We start from the raw sequence: 24701 nt of genomic DNA, 5'->3' as shown, positions 1-24701 counted from the left end.
ATAATATCTCAATATCTATAAAACAATAGCACAAACAAAAATTCTTACAGCTCAAACAAGCATAAATGGATGCCATCATTTCGGGTCCACTTTGCAATAAATGGGGGGGGGGGGGGGCTGCGTGACGTAATCACTCGAAATTTATATCTACAATAACTATAGCAGCACAAACAAAACTTCTTACAGCTCAAACCAGAACAAACTAAGCAACTGACACATTTTTTAGCCATTTTTAATCAAAATGGGGGGGCTGGTTGACCTCAGATTGACCTATAAAATAATTATATATATCTTAAAAACAATAGCAGCACAGACAAAAATTTTTACAGCACAAACAGAGCACAAACTATTGACATCATTTTCATATAACATTTGCGTCTGATGGGGGGGCCAACTTCACGGTGGTGATTTGAGAGCAGTGTTCCAAAACGAGCTCGGAAATGTGACCTGAGGCCTCAAAAAGTTATCATGAACAAGAACGCATTTACATTCCAACATGAAGCAACACTTAATGGTAACATGATTACGCTTGAGATCACTGCTATTTTAGCTCATCCCATGCCATTGACAGCTTTTGAGATCATTGACACTGAATGAGTTAAAGTCAAACGACACATTTACCTCCTGTATGAACACACAGCGGCAGCATGGTGGTCCAAGTGTTTAGCATATTTGCCCCACAGTAGAGAGGTTGGAAGGTGCTATGAAATGCTACAACAAGTGACCTTAAAATGATAGACTATATTTTTGACACAAATCCATCAAAAAAAAAAGGGCAAAGGCATAACGAAAGTAGTCATTTCTTAGCTGCCTAGGCCTCCTAAAAAATCTCCAAAAGGATTTATGTCACACCCAGATCAAGCTGCAGCTTTTTGTTGTCTGCTAGCATGCTAATCCATAGGCTTTCTACCATGAGAACATTCTGTCCACATGTACTAGCTAGTGCAATACAAGAAAGCTAGGCATGATCATCAATTGACCTTTCACAAAAGATTTCCTCCCTTAATTACAGGTGCTAAGCCGCCAAGCTTCGTGACTCCAAACTTAAACCGGATTACATTGAAAATATAAAAAAAACTGCAGCAAGCTATCAAGGCAAATGGTTGGGATACTAAGGTGTCCCTTCACAAATTGTTTCACGGAAAATAAAAACAAAATATGTTCAAAGCGCCTATTAGGAGGCTATGTTTATTTAAAAAGAGGAAGCGTCTCGCTTTAATGTTAGCTTATAGAACGAAAATGAAGACATGAGGCTAACTAACGTTAGCTAATGAAAACGCTACCGATATAGACGTTATAGCCATGAAATCCAAGTTAGATATAATATTCGATAATAGTAACAACAATTTTGCATCCAGTTTTATGAATGTTCTTGCCTCTACGCGCAAGTTAGCCAAGACAGTCCGCTTGTTAGCCTCTGGCGTTAGCTTAACATTTAGATGGGATTCCATTGGAATCCAATTGATTTTTCAGCTTTGTGAAGGGAAAGAACCACATTCTATTGGTATAGTCCTGGGGTACTTCGTGTCCGATTTAGATATTCCACAGGCTCATCGCTTCACCGTTTTGAATCATTGATCATTGTTGATCATTTTGTCTTCTTCAGTAAAGTTTTATGGCAGTTAGCATCTCAAAACCACCAAATCAATCAATTAGACAATAGGGCATCTGAGAGTTTGTCGTACATGCTTAAGGCCTTGTTCCGACTGGCAACCAAAATCGGATTTTTAGCCCATCTAGATTGACAATAGATGGTTCTTTTGTACAGTAGTCTGAACAGTCACAAAGCACAGAAATCAGATTTTTGCGAGAATGATTGAAACCACATAGTTTTATATCAGATATGGACAAGAAGCTTCGCTATTTGAACAGCACAGATGGGTTTTGACTAGAGTTGTCTGATATTATTGGGTAGCTGATAATATCGGCCGATAAAAGCATAATATTTTTGTCAACAAACATTTTTTTCATGACGATTACGTGACGATGAGCTAAAAATGTGTCACTACACTAAGTCCATGACTGCATATATCGGCATCAATTTGTTATCTGCATCAGATTTTTTAACTTGGACTGTGTTGCAATGATTAATTGATGAACGCGAGTTAATCGATTAAAAAAAAGCCTCAACTCAAATTTTGCTGCTTGGAGGATTTGTTTACTTGGAGTGATGTTTTAATGGTTTATTTAGGAAGTGCATTTAGTTTTTCTTGATTTGAGTGGATACACTGCCCTCTAGTAACAACAGTGAATATGCCATAACTCGTCAAACATGGCTGAATCCAGCTGTTCCCTGTTAAGACCAACACAAGGTATGTTTTGTTCGAGCTAATATGATTGTTTATGCATTCGTTAGAAGTATATTTAGCAGTTTTTTGTGGGAATATGTATTTGAACGATTTGTTTAGAGCATTGTAAAAAAAAAAATGTAGCATGTTATAGCACTTAAGCTAGCAGACATTTGCTTTGCAATTTAGCCAATTGCTCTTTTGTTGTAAATAGAACCTCATTTATTCATTTTTTAATATATTGTTTGAGGCTAAGATTAGGTATTTTAATGTATTTTTAAATGCATTTATTACCCTTGTGAAATGAAAGTGTAGTTCTGCATCGTGTGAAGAAACACCCAGGAATTTTATTTTGGATTCGCATTTAATGCTCTTTTTAAAAGTGTCATCTTAGCAAGATAAAATAAAAATTATTGCTAACAAAACACTTGTTTTACATATCCTAAGTTATTCTGCAAATGCACCTTAAATGTTCGAAATCCGGTTACTCGATTATTCGAACCAACTAACTGATAGATGAATCCATAGCTGCAGCCCTCAAGTTGAACAATATCGGCATATCGGCTAATGGTTAAGTAATTATCTGACAACTCTAATTTTTACCGTCTGTTAAGTCACTCTATAAATAACATGTTAGGTGTGTCAATGTGGCTCAGTCTGAACAGGCCCATATCCGATTTCGACACTTGCTAAAGATAGTGTGAACAGTCAGGCCTGAAAATCAGATTTGAGGAGGAATCCGATTGGAATCAGATGCAGTCTGAACGCAGCCTAACAACGGTCTCTAGAACATATGATTGGTCGATGCCGTTTAGGAGGTGGAGTTTGCGAAAGGTCAGTTGCTGACAAAAAGTGGGCGTTCCCTGAGGCATTGTTTTGCATGGAATAACTATGAAATGGTAAAAGACAGCATGAGTACAGTCATTTTTTTGACATGGTCACCATTTCGTAGCACCTTTAACGTACGACTCTCAGTTTTGGCCCCCTTACGTGGGATTTGCATAGGGACAAGGTGCCGATTTTCTGTCTTTAACAGTTATCGCACAGCAGTGTTTCATTTCTCAATCTATTTTCTTACAGAACACGTGCACCAATTCTGCTCAGTTTCTATCTGGCCGTGACTATGAGATGTGGGACGACTTTTGTTTTCCTGATACGATACAAAGACCACCTGCAACATCCTTTTAGTTCCTTTTTGTATGTCTGGGGTCCACCGTTGCCGTGCCAGACAACACGTCACGAAACAAATTGATACTGATGGCACGGCCATGTTTTCCCTGTTGAAAGAAAGCCGCACATACTTTCAGGTACACTTGACAGTGTTTTGTTTTTCGTCCGATGGCGAGCATGCACCTCGTGATGTGTACCTGCAGTAGTGTAGTATTCGTCACAAGCTTCTCAGAAGTTGAGCTTATCGGAGGTGTAAACACTGGCGAAAGTGGAGTCAGACGAGAGCGGAGGGTCGGAGGAAAAGCGAAACCCTTTCAGCTCAAATTTGGGGTCGGGGTCCGAAGGCGGAAAAGCAAGTGCCACGGACGGAGCAGTAGCGACGTCGTGTCCAGGCTGGGAAGACTGTAAAACACAATTTTCCCAAGTAGAACGAAGAGATAGGTTGCCATTAGATTTTTTGCTCGATCAAGACGTATGACCGTAACATCAAATTAAAAGTCAAGCAATGGACACAAAAAAAAAAAAAAAAAAAAAAACATACAGGTAGTCCCTAAGTTACGAACGAGTTCCATTCCTACGCTGGTGATGTAACCCTAATTTTCGCGTAATTCTGAAATGACCCTTTAAGTACCCTTAAATACCCGATAAATCTCAAAATAACCATCCAAAAACATGTACTATACTTCATTGCACTGTCCTCGCCAAGATGTTGGTGCTAAATCCTAGTTAGACAGCGGGCTAAGCTGTATCTTTTTCCCTCTCTCTCACTTGAGTGCGCGACTTCTATGTGGGAGCAGCATGCAGCAGAAAGAAAACGTCAACATTATAATCAAATACACATTTCTCCAAAAAGCAGAAGTCATATTAATAAAATAAAGTAAAAAATATGGTATTGTGAGGTACTGTTTACGTGACAAAAAAAATAATAAACGACTGGAGACAAAATGGCAGATGGGACTCCAGCGTTGTTAATTTAAAATCAAGTAAATCGGGTATGTCGTGACCCGCGGACCACCTGTGGTGTGTTTGTTAACTCAATAGTCGCTAGACGCCCAATCCAGTTAGAGTGGGAGGGGCAAATGAACGTTTGTTCATTCTAAACCAGAGTATTTACAGTTAGTCTTTTTCATTTTCGGGTCATTTACTTTCCGTTCATTTTAGGGCATTTACAGGTCACTGCCTCTTGAGTTTGAGTCGCTGCCTATTCATTTGAGGAGATTCCTGGGTCACTTCCTATTCTGTAACCGAAAATCAACTTAAGGTGACCCATAAATGCTCCAAAATCAACAGGAACTGACTGAAAATCAACAGCAAATGACCTGAAATGCCCCAAAATTAAAGTTATGGCTTGCCATTGAAGTGGAAGAGATGGTACCCCTCCCAGTTCAAATGACTTGGACTTCTACTCCTGATAAACTCAATTAAATTCACAGCAGAATGATTTTTCTGTTTATTACTTATATACACAGTAAAATATTGTAGAATCATTTCCTGATCCACGTATCAATAATTGATATTGTAGACTTCACTATGAGTTGACGGGACACGGAGCTCGGGGCCGAGCTGTACGGGGCCTATTTTCGAAAATTTAAAATTCAAATATTTTCAAAACGAAAGCCGCTAGCAACCTAAAACCAAACCAAGTTAGGCATATAAGTCTCCATGAGCAGCGACATAAAAAAATTCAAAGTCATTCCCTAATAAAATCACAATTATTTTTTTAAATACAAGTATAAGAAAACTTAAAATATATAAAAGCTATAAAATTTTCAAATTATACGCTAGATGAACAAAAACCACCAAATCCAGAAATAATCAACAATTTTCAGGATCAATAGCAATTTTTAACATACAAGTTTTTGCCCAAAATAGCAGCTTAATTTTTTTTCAGTCGCTAATAAATCACTAAATTTTCAAATAAGAAACTTAAACTTTACTCATAAAAAGCAAAATTTTAATTTTTGTACAATCACAACCTATTTAGGTTGAATTCTGCTACTGTGTAGAGATACAAAATCCAACATGGTGGCAGTTACACAACAAAGAGATTTGTAAGTTGAAAATTCTTGCAAATAAATGCTTAAATCGCATAAATTCTACAGATATGAACGTAAAACAGTCTAGATTCTTGGTTAAAAGCAAAAAAACAGGCAGTTATTGTTCATTTTACGAGCCAAAGTTAAACCATTTTTATCCATTGATTTTTTTTCACAACGTTTCAAAGTGCATGCATGGTACTATTTTAATATTACCTTGAACCTTTGACCAAATCACTCTTGAGACACTCCTGCCTGCTTGTATGCAGTAAAACCTTTTTCCACCTAAATCCGGCGTTGGAACGCAGGGAATGTTTGAGTTTATCTCAGTGACAGCCAACTCAACGTTCTGCCTGGGTCGGCCCCCCCTACGGGAAGGTGTGGCGCAATGTCTGTGGGAGCTGTCTTGTCAACTGATGGTGGAGTATTGATATATTGATATACCATAATTTCCCGAATTTAAGGCGCACCTGTGTATAATGCGCACCCCAAATTTACTTGTAAAATCTAGGGAAAATTATTGTACCCGTTTATAAAGTGCACCCTAATTTTAGCACCAATAAATAATAAATAAATAAAATAATGAAGAATACAAGAAAACAGAGCTCGTGTACAGATACAGAAATGTCATTTTACTGAATGGTGAAACATAGCACAAGCATAGCATATTGGTAGTTCAAAACATTACCATAAACTGGCAATATTTACGGTAATAGGATTTGACAATTTCTCCAACTTACCAGAATCTAGGAGAAAACAAAACAGATGTGACTTTTCTTTTAAAGGCTGCTGTATAACTGATGAATAAATGTTTCTTCCATGGATTGATACGGTAAACTGAAAGTGAGAACGTAAGTCGGAAATCCGAGAGAGCTCATCGCTGTCGACACAACAGTAACAATAGGAACTATTGTTATTTGGGTTTGAGTTTCCCGAGGGACAGATATAGTTGACGGACACACACAGGAAGTCTGTGATGTTACGTTTGTTATGGTCCGAGTTGCGGAGCTGTAATAAAAGTTGACTCAAATGAGTTCAAGAAACTGAATTCTGTGCTTTATGAAGAGTGAAAAATGCAGAATTTAACACAGGCGAAATCATTCGGCTGATCAGAGTGAAGTATTACCGAAACAAAATGGTGATGTCACGTACCGTAATGGTCGGCAACGGATCGCCGCATACGTTTCTTCAACACAACGTGGCCGTGTCAATAAAAAAAAAAATTTAAAATCGGTTTATATATTTCTGTCTCCATCCATGTACCCGTTTATAATGCGCACAATCATTTTACAAGTTGATTTTGGGGAAAAAAAGTGTGCGTTATATTCGGGAAATTACGGCATACCCATATTGTGAGATAATCGTTATCATGAGCCTTGTATCGCAATTCGCATCGTGTCGTGAGCTACCCAGAGGTACCTCACTAGTGTTGAATGAGTGTGTGGTTGCTTACCTCAAACTCTGTCGAGTTTGGATCAGGATGGATATCCACTCTGTTGTACGCCTGAAAACAAAACTGTGTGTTAAGTACTGCCGGGCTCAAGAGAATATGCACTTACCAGCCACAACTATCCAGTAAGATGCACTATGACATAACAATTTTGTTAAAAGACCCGTATTATACCGTGAGTGCAGTAAACGAGCAACACATGATTGTAGGATCAGCTTTCAAATGTTAAATAATCCACATACAAAATCGTAATACCTACAATTTTTGAGTCAATTCACTTGTGCTGATACCAAATCTAAAAATAGTGTGTGAAAATATTTTTTGAATAACTAATAAGTCCGCCGCATAAAAAAAAAATCTCTGATGACCAAGTTGAATCTCAAATAACAGTTCAAATTTAATTCATGTGTTATTTTTGTTGGTACTTGATATTGTTTGTTTCTTTGTTGTCTTTTGTATCTGTGGGAACATTTGTTTTAATAAACACAGAATTACATACATAACTTATAATTTGCGAAACATGTGTCCGACAACATGCACACAACCCTGTTACCATCACTTTTAGCATAAAGTAGAAGAAAATGCCAGTTTTCGTCAGACGAGACAAGAGATGCCTAGTGATCATCACACACTAAGTGTAACTCGTAGTATTAGCATAGCACTTGCATTAGGCTAAAGCTAACCGCGAGCGCCCTCAAACTCACGGACAAATTTTTACATACATTTCGTGGTGTCCGAGTGGGTATAATTCATTGAAAACAATGTACTGTTTTCCGCTGTGCGTGTATTATCACCAAGTTGGCCTTGTAGACGCTACAATATGTGCTTCTCTGTCATTGTTCATTCGAAATAGTTGGAAATCTTTATTTTTGGAGTAAAATGTTTTAATTTTAAAAACAAAAACATTTTAAGGAAACGTCGACTAACACTAGACAAAATTAGTCTTGAGTTTTCGTCAACAAAAACTAGATGAAGACAAACACTTTTTTTTTTTTGGATTGTCTTTATAGTGGAAATGCATCTATGATTGGAACTTCAGACCTCTACCTTTTCTCTACGTGGGTAAACTTGCAAAATCACAAGGGGTGCAAATACTTCTTCTGCTCCTCTATAATACAGGGTGTTCCAAAATTTTTGACCTCATTTCGTAGGCCAATAATTTTGACAATTTTCGTTGGAATGACCTCAATTTTTCACAGCGTGTGTAGGAACGTTTCAAGTTTTTGTGTGGAACGTTTGGCATTTCGATCTTTTCAGGTTAAGAAATGCTGTTTGGCATTTTGCGTGTTAGAGTATGCTCGGACTCAGTCACCGATGACAGTGCAGCGTGCCTTCTTTAAAAATTTTGCAAAGAAGGCACCAACTAAACAACAAAACAGAGAATTACAGCTGCACTGGAAACTGTTACAGAAGACATGCTACAGCGAGTTTGGCACGAGCTTGAATACCGACCCGATGTGTGCAGTCACAGGCGGCGCTCATATTGAACATTTATGAAAATCTGTCATAGAACCAACAAATACTGTATTTCTACTTTTCTTTGTAAAATTAACCAATAAAACTTATGACCTTCAACATAAAGTGTATATAGTTTCATTAAGATCCATCAAGTAGTTTCCAAGATATGGGCATTTAGAATGGGGTCCACCATTTTGGAACACCCTGTATATACAGTCCCTGAGATAAGTCTTGTCGCTTATCCATTTTGTAGAAAGAATTGCTAATAACCTGACTTTAAATTATTCAATTGGCTTCAGAAATGGCTCTTATGAAAGCTAAGACCCTCCCAAATGATGTTGAATGTACAAAAATATATTTGTTTGACTGAAAAAAGATTTATCAAATCAAATTTTGGCAAGACAAAAGTTTTGTCGCCTACAGAAAGTAGTGTGAAAATTGAACAAAAAATGTACTTCAGATACAAAAATATGTTACATAACATAAGCGAATTAGGTAGTGGTGCTGTGAGATCCTAATTCAATATTTTGTATGACTTGCATGGGCTTGAAGGGCTGCATCCGTACGGTTCGGCAACGATTCATACAATTTATTGATTAAGTCATCAGGAACATCAAAGAAAGATCGACAGAAAGCAGTCTTGCATGCCTCCCAGAGTTCATCAACATTCTTGGGTTCCGTCTTTCATGCTTTCTCTTTCATCCTGTTCATGTCTGGTGACTGGGCTGGCCAGTCCTGGAGGATCTTGATCTTTTTTGCCTTGAGGAACTTCGAGGTAGATATTGAAGTATGCGATTAAGCACCATCCTGCTGCAGAATTTGTCCCTTTTTGTGGTTAGGAATGAAAGAGGCAGCTTTGTTGGTATTTCAGACTATTTATGTTGCCTTCCACCCTGCAAATCTCTCAGGGTGCAGGCAATGAAAAAACCATGTGGCATTTGCCTAGGCCCACAGACTGTCAAAAGGATGGATGCTGGAAAAGTGGCAAAAGGTGGATTTTTCAGATGAATCTTCAATTAAATTACACCACAGTCGCCGCAAATATTGCAGGAGACCTACTGGAGCCCGCATGGATCAGAGATTAATTCAGTTTGGTGGTGGCAAAATCATGGTCTGGGGGTTACATCCAGTATGGGGGTGTGCGAGTGGAAGGCAACATAAATAGTCTGAAATATCAACAAATATCAGATGCTTCTTACATGCCTTGAATAAATAAATAAAAAGGGACAAATTCTGCAGCAGGATGGTGCTCCATCGCATACTTCAATCTCTATCTCAAAGTTCCTCAAGGCAAAGAAGATCAAGATCCTCCAGGGGGTGTGGAGGAAATATGTTCCGGCGTTCTGCCAAAATTCTGCCTACATGAGGCAAATTTGACAATTTTAATTTTTCACATAAGGCTTAATATTCGAGTTAGCGGGGGTTTAATTAGTTGAAGGAGTTGATTTCAACAACCATTGACTCACGCTAGCTTAGCCACTCCGGAGCCCTGAAACTAACAAATAACTGGCAAACTGCACAGAATTTGTTCAAATCAACTCCAACGACTAATTAAACCACGGCTAACTCAACGATTAAGCCTAATGTAAAAAATTCTGAACTTCCCCTTTAAAATAAAGACCATTGAATATGGCCATTAAAATGTTGTCTATAAAAGTTTTAGAGCAATAAAACAAACAACAAAAATGAATGAAATAAACAAGAATCCTTCAAAGTATTTCATAATGGGTCCAAATTATTTTTCGAACAGCTCATGTGACTATAGCACCTTAGAGACAGCCGTTTGCTTTGCTTAGCCAAAACTACAGCTGAGGAGGCAAAATGGATATTTAGAATTTCCTTAAACCTAAGCTTTCAAAACCTTCAACAACAACTGAGCTTGAACCGAGGATTGAGCACCAGCAGTATCAAAAAGTCCTGGCTGTCTTGTTACCTGTTGTGCTGTAATTACAAGTGGTGCTTGAATTGGATGCTTTTAGCGGTTGACAGTCTTTTTGAGTCAGCGCAAAGTTAGCAGCGCACGGAGATATTTTTGTCCTCTTTACTGGACAAAAATGTGAAGTAATGTCTGTGTTTCCAGTGTGCAAATGCAGCCGTTTGTAGTATATCTCCTGCGTATTTCATTGCATCCTGACGAGGTAGCAAGGCAACGTTTTGGCCGCAAACTCCCAGCGCTCACGGCTCACGCATCATAGTAATACACGTAACCTGTTTTTTTCCCATCCCAGATTAGAAAATGTGACATGTGATGTCACTCCCATGTCTACAGTATTCTTCATTCTACATACATTATGATGCAATAACAAAATAGTAACGCACGGGCATCAAGGAAAGTAACTTTAATCAGATTACTGATTTAGAAAAATGAACGCGTTAGATTGCTCTTTACTGAAAGAAAGTAATCAGATTACAGTTACGCATTACTCACATAATGCGTAACTGACACCACTGATTTTATATTACCGTTAAATACACAAGCTTGACGCTAACTTAACGGGAACTATTTTTTCACCGGAGATTTGGCTAGCTCTGGCAGTGTTCAACGCAAGCTGCAATGAACGGCAGTAACTTTGTCTAGCGCAAAATATGAAAACGACTGAAACCATTACTCACCAAATTCAATATGCTGGCAAATGCATTCATCTTAAAAAAAAAAAAAAAAAAAAAAAAAAAAAAAATTGGGAGGGAGACCTCTCCTCGTCCATCGAACGTGAATTTGTGCTTAGGACAAGATCATCTGTCGTAATTAGCGATCTTTGACGCTCTCTTTTTCTCCCCCTGCATTCAAACTTGTTTCTCTCTCAGCGGCTGTGATTAACCTCAATGTAGTTGCTCTCCTAGCTAAGCCTTGCCTATCATTCGTCTTTGTAAGTTTTTAGTAACTTTGTGTATTGAAATTGAAAGGAAAATGTGTGTTTTGTTTTTGGCGAACTTTTTCATGAAGCTAAACTGTTGAAGCTACTCATGTGGAAAAATACGATTGTACAACGTTTTAAATGTATTCATTTGGTATATTTTAGTTACTACGATTTGAGAGATCAATAAATTGAAGAAAAGTACGCCTTGTGTTTGGAGTGTTTGTTTTTGGGTGTGCTGGAATAACGTCACTGACACACGCAGCATCAAAAGGGAAGTGGCTGCATTTTTGACACATGAAAAATAACGAATACGTACTACTGTATGACGGAAAATTTTAGTGGTTTTGTAACCGCGACGTTTTCATAGCATGGTAAACCGTGAAGGTAACTGGCACATGGCTACACTCGACACCCCCCCCCTAAAAATTTTCTTCTCGGATCTACACGATTCACGTAGGTCGTCCTTTTTTACTTCAAAACGGTGAATTTCGCCGAAAGGTGAGAGATTTTCATGCCTGGATAATTATCGTGCACCTCTAAATGTAACAATACTTTTACTTGCGCAGACGTTTTTTTTGTCCCAAAGACTGAAATAAAATTGAATCAAATTGTTCAAATTATGGAATCTGCAGAGGTTTTTTTTTCAATCTTTCAAAGTGATACATTGTCACGTTTTTACATGACAGTCATCACGTTTTTACATGCTAATTATCGCGTTTTTACATGATAATTATCATGTTTTCACATAACAGTTCCATCTTTGAGTGGCAGCAATACGCTTCCTTAACTAAAGGCCTACTTTTCAAGAATTTTTAAGCTACAATACAGTGCTACAACCACAATAATAAACACCATAAAGACATTACAGGTGGTCCTGAGGAGGCGGGCGCTGGTGCACGTGCAGGCGCAGGGGACGGTTGCCTTTGGAAGATCGAATTCGCAGGCTGGTATGAGTATGTTGCAGCAGGTGGTGCCGGGGAGTAAGCTGGTCCTGTAGATTGATTTGTGCCCTGCAATTAGAAGAAGGACTTTTAAAAACAGTCATGTGATTCCGTATGCTCATTTGAGGGTGTACCTACGTGGTAATGCACAGCTGGTGCTGCCGCCGCTTCCTGAGTCGGTGCAGGAGTTTTGGAAGTTTTCTTTTTACAACAGCATTTTCTTACGCAGCAACAGCAGATACCCACAGCAACAGCAATAGCCGCCAAAAGGACAACGTAAATATACGCAGGCGTTTGTACTGTAAAAACAGAGGGATGACAAGTGCGTTATATGGCAAGAAATGTAGACGAAAAACCAAATGTCTCACCCTCTTCGACCTCCACGTTGGCCCAAAACACCAAGTTTCCGTCTGTGTCTCGGAATTTATAGTCGCCGGAGTTTTGTAACTTTATAGGATCAATTTCCATGCCCTCGCCATCAAAGAAAACCATTTGCTCAGAAGATATTTCATTTTCGTATTGACGTCCAGATTTCATGATAGTTATGGATTGCTTGTGGTAATTGTCACCTCCACTCGGTTCGAAGGTGACATCCCATGGAGTAAAGCTCAGTGGGTATCGCATCACGAAATGAGTTTCCTCCTTGGGTATATATTTTTTTGTGTGCTCTGTGCGGGATGAAGAAAGGAGAATCTAAGGCAATTTCAATAGAAACGGGCCTGAAACGATTCATCCAAAACAGACGTATGCTAAGGCCATGAGCTAAATTAACATTGTTCCGTAATATATATCTGCTACCAATACCCACCTGTGACTGTGAGTTTTTTCCTCGACAATAAAATGTTGTCTTTATGCCGAATATTGTAGTAGCCACTGTCAGCCTGTGTAAGCTCTGAAATTTCCCAGGCATTATTTATCATCCGGCCCCTGGATGTGCCACCGGTCTGGGAGTTGCTGCGATTCCACAGGATTACCAGCTCCGGTTGGTCAATTTTAGAGAATTCCAGGATTTCTGCATGACTGGGAATATTGATGCGATACGTAGCATGGTAATACCTCTGCGCCTTGTCAGCACACTCTGCAGTAGTAAAAGACAAAAAATAACAGTTAGTCTGCTTAAAGTGCCATTGTGAAGGATTTTTTCTACCCTCCAATTTTGCTATACATCTGAATAACAACATACTTAGAGTGTAACAGTATTTGCATTCATCCCATACCGTCACTGTACGGGTTATCACGGTTCGGTGCTCACTGTCAGACGGCGAATATGTTTAAATAGGGTAAAAAATGAAACATTGACTTCAAAATCAATTGACCTGACACTTCGTCATTTTTTGAGTTACACCTTATCAGAGGGGGCCGAGCTTCATTTAGTAATAGCCGAAGGCGGCACACGCTCATGTCGGATTTAAGCTTGGATATACAGTGGGGCAAATAAGTATTTAGTCAACCACTAATTGTGCAAGTTCTCCCACTTGAAAATATTAGAGAGGCCTGTAATTGTCAACATGGGTAAACCTCAACCATGAGACACAGAATGTGGAAAAAAAAAACAGAAAATCATATTGTTTGATTTTTAAAGAATTTATTTGCAAATCATGGTGGAAAATAAGTATTTGGTCAATACCAAAAGTTCATCTCAATACTTTGTTATGTACCCTTTGTTGGCAATAACAGAGGCCAAACGTTTTCTGTAACTCTTCACAAGCTTTTCACACACTGTTGCTGGTATTTTGGCCCATTCCTCCATGCAGCTCTCCTCTAGAGCAGTGATGTTTTGGGGCTGTCGTTGGGCAACACGGACTTTCAACTCCCTCCTCACCCCGTGGCATCAAAATGATAAGAATGGTGAGCAAAAATCCCAGAGCCACACGGGGGGACCTAGTGAATGACCTACAGAGAGCTGGGACCACAGTAACAAAGGCTACTATCAGTAACACAATGCGCCGTCAGGGAGTCAAATCCTGCACTGCTAGACGTGTCCCCCTGCTGAAGAAAGTACACATCCAGCCCTGTCTGCGGTTCGCTAGAGAGCATTTGGATGATCCAGAAGAGGACTGGGAGAATGTGTAATGGTCAGATGAAACCAAAATAGAACTTTTTGGTATAAATACAGGTTCTCATGTTTGGAGGAAAAATAATACTGAATTGCACCATACCCACTGTGAAGCATGGGGGTGGAAACATCATGCTTTGGGGCTGTTTTTCTGCAAAGGGACCAGGATGACTGATCTGTGTAAAGGAAAGAATGAATGGGGCTAAGTATCGAGAGATTTTGAGTGAAAATCTCGTTCAATCAGCAAAGGCATTGAAGATGAGACATGGCAGGGTCTTTCAGCATGACAATGATCCCAAACACACAGCCAGGGCAACAAAGGAGTGGCTTCGTAAGAAGCATTTCAAGGTCCTGGAGTGGCCTAGCCAGTCTCCAGATCTCAACCCCATAGAAAATCTGTGGAGGGAGTTGAAAGTCCGTGTTGCCCAACGACAGCCCCAAAGAGACCTTATAGACCCACACTTATATACCTGGGAGACTTATATACCCACAGCCACGCTTGAGCTGTGGCTGTGGGTATAGTCTATAAGTTTTATTTATTTTAATTTTATTTCAAATATTTGTTATTTTTTTATTAATTTTCACATTATATTCATGTTCCAATTTGCAAATATGTTCGGGAAAATAAAAATCCTTTTCAATGGAAAAAGGATTTTTTTTTTTTTTTTTTTAAACCCATACATCTCCAAATTTTGGAGCTATAATTGCATTACCTTGATACCGTGAAACCGAGGTATTTTTGCTCACGGTTATCGTATGGTCAAAATCTCATACCGGCACATGCCTACTTGGCCGTGTCCATGGCATTATGAAGTCTGAAGACTGCCATCAAATTTTGCAGCGTAATGTTGGAGACTTCTAAAGTGGCCAACAATGAGTCCAGACCTGTATCCCATAGAACACCTGTAGAGAGATCTGAAAATTGCAGTTTGGAGAAGGCACCCTTCAAATCTCAACGATCTGGAGCAGTTGGCCAAAGAACAATGGTCTAAAATTCCAGCAGAGCATTGTAATAAACTCGTTGATGGATACCGGAAGCAGTTGTTTGCAGTTATTTTGAAAAAAGGTTGTGCAAGTATTAGGCTGAGGGTGCCAATAAGTTTTGTGTAAAATGATAATGATTTAAAAAAAAAAAAAAACCTTTCTCTTTTGTGTTTTTTTCATTGTAAGCAAAATAAATAAAGATATTACTACCAAAGCATTTGTAATTGCAATCATTTTCTGGGAGAAATTGAGCATTATCTGACAGAATTGCAGGGGTGCCAATACATTTGGCCAGCAGTGTAACAGCTTACGGCGCTTTCACACTCGACCAAGAGGACCGGTTAGAGAGCTACCTCGCAGCAACACTTGCAAATGAGATGTTGAAAAAGTTCAGCATTCACATTGCACCAACCAAACTTTCCGAGTAGCATCACATGGATGAAAGGCGCATTTGTCCAATCTATTTGTCCATTGATTGGACAAATAGAAGAGGAAATACCTCCCTCCTGTGAGGGGAGGGAGCATGGAGTGTCACAGGGTGGTGCTGTAATGCTGTACGTAATGTTGCATTGCATTATTTTTACATGTTAAACTGTGTATAGCATTTTTTTATTACTGTCTTTTATTTTGCAATGATAATTTAACCGTGTATCTGTATGTGTCAATTTTCTGTCAGCTGACTGTTTTGTGAAGCAGAAGTTTGCATGCATATAAGTTCCAATAAAAAAAAAATAAATAAAAAAAATAACGCAGCATTGCATAGTAAGTCGCCGCTGGGGTCGTCGAGTGAACTGGAGTATAAAAAAATTCATAGCATTCACTTTCGCATTAGCATCAGGCTATTGCTAACGGCGAACGTCCTCTTAAATTCTCGGACAAATTTTTAATTCATACAGTTCATGGCGTCCAGGTGGGTATAATTAATTTTTTTAATTTTACAGACGAAAACATTTTTATTAAACGTCGACTAAAACTAGATGAAATTAGTCATGAGTTTTTGTCAACAACAAAAACGACGAAGACAAACAAATTTTGAGATGCCTAAAATATGACTAAGACTAATAAGTGTTATCGTTCAAAAGACTTTCGAAAATAAAAAGGGCCGCCAAAAACAACACTGGTTGTGACGTCTACCGTGTTGAAGCTGAACAGCGAATGCATGCCAGATGATGAAATCTGTGGGTATTTCATGGGTTTACATCGGACATTTTAGAGGAAATTTGTTCGACGGACAATGCGAGACATTGAGCATGCTGTAAAGTGACAGGAGCTTGCGGGTTTAGGCATTTTAAAAGGCAACACGACAGTCAAGATTGATAAAGATGGGTTGCGTGCTGGCGCCGTATTTAAGATTTGGACCATATATTTGGTAGGTAAAGACAAATTGCATGTTGATTGATTAAAGGCAAGTCCTTGCCAAAATGTCAAACAAGTATGACACAAATCAGCATAAAAGTGGCAAGAAACAGTTAAAAATCATAACATTTGAACCCGAAAATAAAGACACAAATGGACAAAAAACAAGATAAATACCGTACTGCGTATTTTAACAGTAACAGCAGTTCTGAAAACGCTGATGTAAACAATACTGGTTTTTAAACCTAATTTAGAGATTGAAATGTATTTTTGCCCACTGATCTAACTCTGTCAAAGTACACTTTATTCATTATTTTTGACGAAAAATTTAGAATTTTACAGACAAAAACATTTTTTAGGAAACGACGACTAAAACTAGACGAAATTAGTCTGAGTTTTTGTCAACAAAAACGAGACGAAGAAAACCACATTTTGATATGACTAAGACTATTATCGTCCAAAAAGACTATGACGAAAATTAAAAAAGGCTGCCAAAAACAACTGTTTTGGAGTGGTTCAATTACTTTAGTATCAGTCTTTCACAATGTTTTTTTTTCTCGATTAAATAGATAATGTGTCAATGTAAAATGATCTTACCTAAAACTTTCAGTGAGTTGTGATACAAAAACTGGCTGCCGAAAGGAACGGACAAATATCCGTTGTCTTTTTCTGTCACATCATACAAAATAGGAGTCCCATTGCGAAGTTTCACCCGTGGGTCAACGGCCTGAGTGGAAGGACAAGAAAAAAACAGAGGTTTTAATAATATTTGTCATTTTTCCTTCTTATTTTTCTCTAAATGCCAGTGAGATCGTTATCATTTGTTTAAAGCTACATTCAGACCACAGCTTTAGGTGACCCAAATTGAATTTTTTGTTTTGTTTTTCTCAGACTTTTGAATATGGTTTAAAATCTGTCATGGGCTAAGTCTCCACCTGGCCATTTTCAAGCAATAGCCTCTTCGTTCCTCCATTCTTTGGAGTGAAGTAAAGCTTCTTAGTGAATCCAGGGGGCGCATATTGAGATGGAATGCGAAATGATGCGCCATAGCACACTTCATACTCTTTACCAATGGTACCTGGAACTGGAGACAAAGGACAGAAAAGTTGGGAACATCAAGACTTAAAAACAAAAGTACTTGTAATGTATTGAGCTTACAAGGGACGCGCTTTGTCCCGTATTATCATGAAACTCGAAAATACTGTAGAACAACTGAATACAGTGGTATGAAAAAGTATCTGAACCTTTTGGGATTTCTCACATTTCTGCATAAAATCACCATTAAATGGGATCTAATCTTTGTTAAAATCACACAGATGAAAAAAGTGTCTGCTTTAATTAAAACCACCCAAACATTTATAGGTTTGTATTAGAGCTGAAACGAATACTCGAGCAACTCGAGTAACTCGAGTTTAAAAAGTGATCCGAGTAATTTTATTCACCTCGAGTTATCGTTTATTTTGACAGCTCTAAGCATCACGTTTTGCTAGGACTACTTTTAATGCGGGACAACGCGCTGTCACGTGCGGAGAGGAAGAAGGGGGAAAAAAAAAAAAACTTACCGCAGCCGACAGCCGCCACAAACGACGCCGACATTGCTAAATACTAGCCCGCACAATGCTACATTGGTAACAGATAGCATCTGGTGCGTCTCATAGAGATCACATGTATGTTGAACTAGATGCACAGTGAAAGACTAGGCCGCGTCTGGGCAGCGTTAGCAAACAGCCGCCATCTTAAAGCAGTAGAGCGCTAAGCGCTAATAAAGAGCGTTAAGCGCTGATATATAAGATTAACGTTACTGTCACTACTAGCTCACCTTACGTTAGCATTGCGGAGGGCTAGGTTTCAATTAATTAAGACCGCTTTCGATGCGTGGCTAACGTGTCTTTCATACAGGCTTTACACAACATAGCGTTGTGGAGTGATGAGGGTGTCAAATAAAAACTCAATAATGCTAACTATCAATTTTAGCTCAGTAGTCATTGCTGGATAAAACACCAAGTAGCACTAGTCCCTAATGTGCTCCAATACAGCCTGTATCATACATTTATTTTGAACAGTGCAAAAACTCAAAATCCTATCAGGACTTACAGTTTAGACTAACTTAAAACTTAACTAGAACTTAAAAATGGCTTGACACAAATAGATATTTAATTGAAAAACGTGGGGAAAAATCCTAACTTTTAAGTGATGTGTGTTATCAAGCGTAAAGGCATTTTTAGGTGTGTTTATATATATATATTATATAATATATATATATACTTTTAAAAAATAAGATTAAAGGTTTTTTGAGTGAAAGCAGTGAATTAGTCATTTTTTAAAATTCTAGTTACATCTGAGATACAATTGTTGGCTGTTTTTAACAATATACATCAAAAATAAAGACATTGATTGACTGAAAATGATAAAATGTCTTGTTTTCTCATGTATATTTATAATTGCTCTTCACCTAAAAATATATTTGTTTTATCCGATTACTCGATTAATCGATAGAATTTTCAGTCGATTACTCGATTACTAAAATATTCGATAGCTGCAGCCCTAGTTTGTATATTTTAATGAGGATAGTATGCAAACACAAGGGGGGAAAAATAAGTAAGTGGACCATCACATTTAATATTTTGTGGCCCCCCCCTTTGGCAGCAATAACCAGACGCTTCCCGTAGCTGCAGATCAGTCTGGCACATCGATCAGGATTAATCTTGGCCCATTCTTTTCTACAAAACTGCAGTAATTCAGTCAGATTCCTGGGATGTCTGGCATGAATCGCTGTCTTTAGGTCATGCCACAGCATCTAATTGGGGTTCATGTCTGGACTTTGACTTGGCCACTCCAGAACGTGTATTTTGTTCTTCTGAAACCATTCTGAAGTTGATTTACTTCTGTGTTTTGGATCATTGTCTTGTTGCAGCATCCATCCTCTTTTTAGCTTCAACTGTCTGACAGACGGCCTCAGGTTTTCCTCCAAAACATCCTGATAAACTTTTGAATTAATTCTTCCATTAATGATTGCAAGTTGTCCAGGCCCTGAGGCAACAAAACAGCCCCAAATCATGATGCTCCCTCCACCATGCTTCACGGTGGGGATGAGGTGTTGATGTTGGTAAACTGTTCCATTTTTCCTCCACACATGATGTTGTGTGTTACTCCCAAACAATTCAACTTTGTTTTCATCGGTCCACAAAATATTCTGACAATACTTCTGTTGAGTGTTCAAGTGCCTTTTTGCAAACATTAAAAGAGCAACAAGGTTTTTTTATACAGCCGTGACTTTCTCTGTGGAGTCCTCCCATGAACACCATTCTTGGCCATAGTTTTACATATAGTTGATGTGTGCAAAGAGATATTGGACTGTGCCAGTGATTTCTGCAAGTCTTTAGCAAACATTTTATGGTTCTTTTTGACCTCTCTGAGTATTCTGCGCTGAACTCATGACATCATCTTTGGTGGACGGCCACTCGTTGGAAGAGAAGCAACAGTGCCAAACTCTCTCCAACTTCTCCGACTGTCGATTAATGAACATCCAGACTTTTAGAGATGGTTTTTGGTGTTATACTTGTATAGCGCTTTTCCACCTTTCAAGGTGCTCAGAGCGCTTTACACTACATTGCCATCTACCTACTGGTGACGCAGTTTGTATCCTTTCTCAGCTTTACACCAAGAATCCTTGATCGCAGGTCTTCAGACAGCTCTTTTGACTGAGCCATCAGACAATGCTTCTCATCAAGACAATTCTTATTAGGTGTTTTTTATAGAGGGCAGGGCAGCTTTAAACCCCTCAACAGTGATTGGGCACACACGTGACTTAAATTGTTTGGTAAAAATTGGTTTCAATTGCTCTTTAAGTCTCATTAGGCACAGGGTTCACTTATATTTCCCCCTTCTGTCATTGTTAGCATGCTATCCTCATTAAAATATGAAAACCTATAAATGTTTGGGTGTTTCTAGTAAAAGCAGAGACTGTTTTTACATCTGTGTGAATTTAACAAAGATCAGATCACATTTGATGGTGATTTTATGCAGAAAATGAGAAATTCCAAACAGTTCAGATACTTTTTCACACCACTGTACTTGTGGGGTGCTTTTTAAGAATATGCAGGCAAGCGTACTCCCCCGCCTCTCCTGCTTTGTGACCAATGAGCATACGACTATCACAATGACAATACAAAATCCTGCTCATCTCATTGGTCAAGGTGTTGTCATTAGTCATGAAGACAGGACAGCAGCACGGAAGCATAGAAGTATTATTATTTCCTAATGTTTGTACGTTTCTTAATGAACAAAATGTTCTGCTTTGTATATTAACCCTCACGAGTGCTATAATCAAGCCTGACTGTTACTTTTTTGTCTCAGGGCTGATTAGTTACTAGTGCTGCAACGATTAATCGATTAGAAAAAAGCTTCTAATCAAATTTTGCCATTTCAAGGACTCGTTTAATTACAATGGAGTTGTAATGGTTTTGAAAGTGTTTGCATTTAGTTTTATTGATTTGGGTGGATAGACTGCCCTCTAGTGGCAACAGTGAATATGACATAACTCATTTTAGACCAACGCAAGATTAGTTTTTGCTTGAGCTAATGTTTATTTATCCATTCGTGATTTAGTTTATAGATAGATTTAGAGTTTTTTGTGAGAATATGTGTTTAAACTATGTTAAAAGCATTGTGAAAAAAGCATTTTATAGCATTTAAGCTAGCGGACTTTTGCGATGCAAGTTAGGCAATTGTTCTTTTTTTATACTTATATCTTTCTTTAGTTTGTTTTCATACTGTTTGAGGCCAAGATCGAGTATTTTAATGTATTTTAAATGCATTTATTGCTCTTGTGAAATGAAAGTGCAATTCTACATCGTTTGAAGAAACTTTTTTATTTTGGATTCGCATTTAACGCTCTTTTGAAAGTGCAAGCTTAGCAAGCCGTTGTTTAACATGACTCAATTAGTTGAACTAACTAGTTGAGAGATTAATCGATTACTAAAATAATTGATAGCTGCACCCCTATTAGTTACATTCAATAAATGTATAATTAAATTCCCTCTCCACCATAATTTGTGGACAGATCATAAAGAAATTTGCTAAGTATTAAGCCTGCACGATGTATTGTTTGAACATCACTATCGCCATGTGCACATAAGCAATAGTCCCATCGCAAGACGGGCGACTGTTTTTGTGTTTTGTTTTGTTTTGTTTTGTTTTGAACATGCATCTGTGCGCTTAAGGTATGTGAAAACTGTTCAAGTGTGTCTTTTAGCGTGTACTAAGCTGTGTGGAGTATTTGCCCTTTTATTTTTTTGTTTAAAATATGTTTTAATATTTTTGTTGCTATGGAAGTGTGAAATAAATCATCTATTTTGTGCATAGACATGGCCTCCTGGATCCCTTTTATATACAGGAATCTTCATCATTCACAGATGAACCCCCTTAGCTTGGATTAAATGGTGAGCTGCCGAAAGTCTTCCCAAACAAAGCCATTTAAGTAATCTGCTGAAAATTCTTTGAGATTTAATATCGCAATAAATATATCGCAAAACCCAAAAAGTCGCAATGTCAATATTTTCCCCCAATATCGTTCAGACCTACTAGATATATTATAAGAATGTATATGCCTCGATCCTCGGAGCCCTATTCATTTATTTATTTCCAGGATTTATTTATTATTCATTCAGTAACCGGATATTCACCGTCAATGTAGTAAACTTTATGCAAAGGCAAACATGCTTAAGAGAAGATAATTTTATGTGCTCCTTCCTCGTGAAAACTTTGCTGTTTAGCGTGTACTACCTTTAATCATGTGTTGTTTTTAGTTAAAAAATCGGAAAAAAAAAAAAAAAGGTTTTTAGTTTGTCCGTCGTGTCAATGTCCACTCTGTTGTGTTAGTGTGTCATCACAACGTGCTCATACTGTTAAGCTACATTTAAAAAAAATAATTTAATTGAATCATTTCAAAATGTTTATATGTAAAATTGTAGATTTATCATGAAGTACCCAAAGTCATGTTAGCTATTGTGCAAGCAAAGCTAGGTTGAGGGCTAACTAAGGCACAAAATGTCCCCTCTGTTAGTGTCTACTCTGTTACGTCCAAATGGCACCATATAAAAACAAAACAAAACATTACATTAATTAAATTAATGGTTGCCTGCAGGTTCCGAGTAAGCCAGTAGATGGAGCTGGTTCGTGGTAGTTCATTTGGAACATTTTTTTGAACAATCGCACTTTTGTGTGTGATTTAGGCATAAAGTTAGGCGGTTTACTAGCTTGAATGGAAAAGCTAGCACTGCATGACACTGTTGACAAATTCCTACTAATTGGGCGCAGCAATGTTACTTAAGTCGCATTCGTAAGATTTAACTTAATATTATAAATTAAATTAAATTATAAATTAAAATTAAATTATAAATAACTGACAATTGCAGCACTAGTCGCCAAACAGTCGTTGGGTTCTCCATGGTAGCGCCCTTTTGTTGTTGCCAGTGTGTGTGACAGAGCTGCTTTTACTCACCCCAGAGAAAACATGGGAGCAGAAGGAATGCGAGAAACATGACCTGTACAGAAACAACACGGTGACTAGGAATCCTTCAATGCACACATACAAAACTGCTGCGAGATATGGCAATTAAATTGAAACGTGTACTTGGTTGGTTATCAAATAGGCATTTTTTTCGCACCGATTAAAATGTATTTTACGGTCAAGGAAACACAAACTGGGCGAGGCTTTCCTCTCATGTGGGCGTCACTCCTGCGTAAAACATGCGCAAGCTTTACTCACATGGTGCAGTGTATTTTATTTTCGCAAGAAACATGAAATCGAACACACACCATTTACCTAAGCAAACGGCATAAATTGTCGCAAGTTCCCAATGTGTCATTGATGTGAGTGGCGCATGCGTAGCACAAGCACAAGCAAGCCGTACATGCGTTGATTTGCGACGTTTTTACGACAATTTGACTATGTGATGTGTTTCGGGATTTTTTTTTAAACAATGTTTATTAATATTTGATAATAATACTAGTACTAATAATAATGGCTGTATTTTGAGTTATTGTGAGGGAGCAATAAGTTTATGCTGCTATATAAACTGTACACGGACTAATTTTACTTGAGGAAGAGTCATATTTTAAGTATGCTCCCATTAAAAGATAAATTCCTGCAGAAGTGTAAGGGGTGTACTCAATTGTTTATGTCATTCGAAAACGTGTTCATAATTTCATACAATACATGCGAGAACAATTTGACAGATTCTTTTTTTATTGTGGCATATTTTTTAAAAAAGTTTAAAAAATTATTCACTCACATATCTTAAAGTCATTTTTAAAATAAATAAATAAATAAATAAACGAAATATGAGACATCAATTAATGATTCTAAGCTAAAAACGACAGACATTTTGAATAATAAATATAATTAATTACCTTCGTTTTATGGCTGGGTTGAAACAAAAGCGGCTGCGTGACGTCTGTAAACGGGGGTTTTCAGGGTAAAATGGACAAATTAAAAATAGTTCGGGGGCTTAATGTGCTATGAATCTGCTATGGCACCATATAGACATATTGTTCTATCAAACACAACAGTTGTTTTGGCTTCAAATACAGCAGTTTCTTTTAAAGAGGAGTGCAAGAGCAGAAACCGCTTTTTCAGTCTTGTCTGTGTTTTCCGCCATATATATATAGCTGACATGGGAAAAACATACCAGTGGCTGGAAAAGGCCAGACTGAAAGACACCATTTTTCTTCCACACATAACGTTGTGTGTTACTTCCAAACAATTCAACTTTGGTTTCATCAGTCCACAAAATATTTTGCCAAAACTTCTGTGGAGTGTCCAAGCGCCTTTTTGCGAACAGTAAATGAGCAACAATGTTTTTTTCGACAGCAGTAGCATCTTCCGTGGAGTCCTCCCATGAACACCATGCTTGGCCATAGTTTTACTTATAGTTGATGTGTGCACTGTGCCAGTGATTTCTGTAAGTTTTTAGCAGACACTCTAGGGTTCTTTTTTACCTCTCTGAGTATTTTGCGCTGAACTCTTGGGGTTATCTTTGGTGGACTGCCACTCCTTGGGAGAGAAGCAACAGTGCCAAACTCTGACTTCTCTGACTGTCGA

The 24701-nt window shown here is 38.1% G+C and overlaps 1 protein-coding gene across 4 annotated transcripts; it reads right to left on the bottom strand.

Annotated features, from left to right (window-relative positions):
- Window positions 1-231: 231 nt before the first annotated feature.
- LOC130924422 (uncharacterized) lies at window positions 232-23596 on the bottom strand. 4 transcript variants are annotated; one of them, XM_057850983.1, is made up of 11 exons: window positions 23266-23595; window positions 23100-23142; window positions 17533-17681; window positions 17195-17324; window positions 13010-13279; window positions 12570-12869; window positions 12340-12500; window positions 12127-12270; window positions 6948-6998; window positions 3656-3860; window positions 233-3565 (listed from the first exon to the last, which is right to left on the bottom strand). In XM_057850983.1, the coding sequence occupies exons 2-10, from the start codon at window positions 23137-23139 to the stop codon at window positions 3687-3689; spliced, it is 1419 nt and encodes a 472-aa protein (XP_057706966.1). In that variant the 5' UTR covers window positions 23140-23142; window positions 23266-23595; the 3' UTR covers window positions 233-3565; window positions 3656-3686. The 4 variants fall into 4 exon arrangements, with proteins under 4 accessions (XP_057706965.1, XP_057706966.1, XP_057706967.1 ...); XM_057850984.1 differs by having other exon boundaries at window positions 23100-23336; window positions 23424-23457; XM_057850982.1 differs by having other exon boundaries at window positions 232-3565; window positions 3642-3860; window positions 23100-23596.
- Between the last annotated feature and the right edge of the window lie 1105 nt (window positions 23597-24701).

Source organism: Corythoichthys intestinalis, chromosome 11, assembly GCF_030265065.1.
Source record: "Corythoichthys intestinalis isolate RoL2023-P3 chromosome 11, ASM3026506v1, whole genome shotgun sequence".
Classification (NCBI taxonomy): Eukaryota; Metazoa; Chordata; class Actinopteri; order Syngnathiformes; family Syngnathidae; genus Corythoichthys; species Corythoichthys intestinalis.
This window is presented reverse-complemented; position numbering and strand designations above follow the sequence as displayed.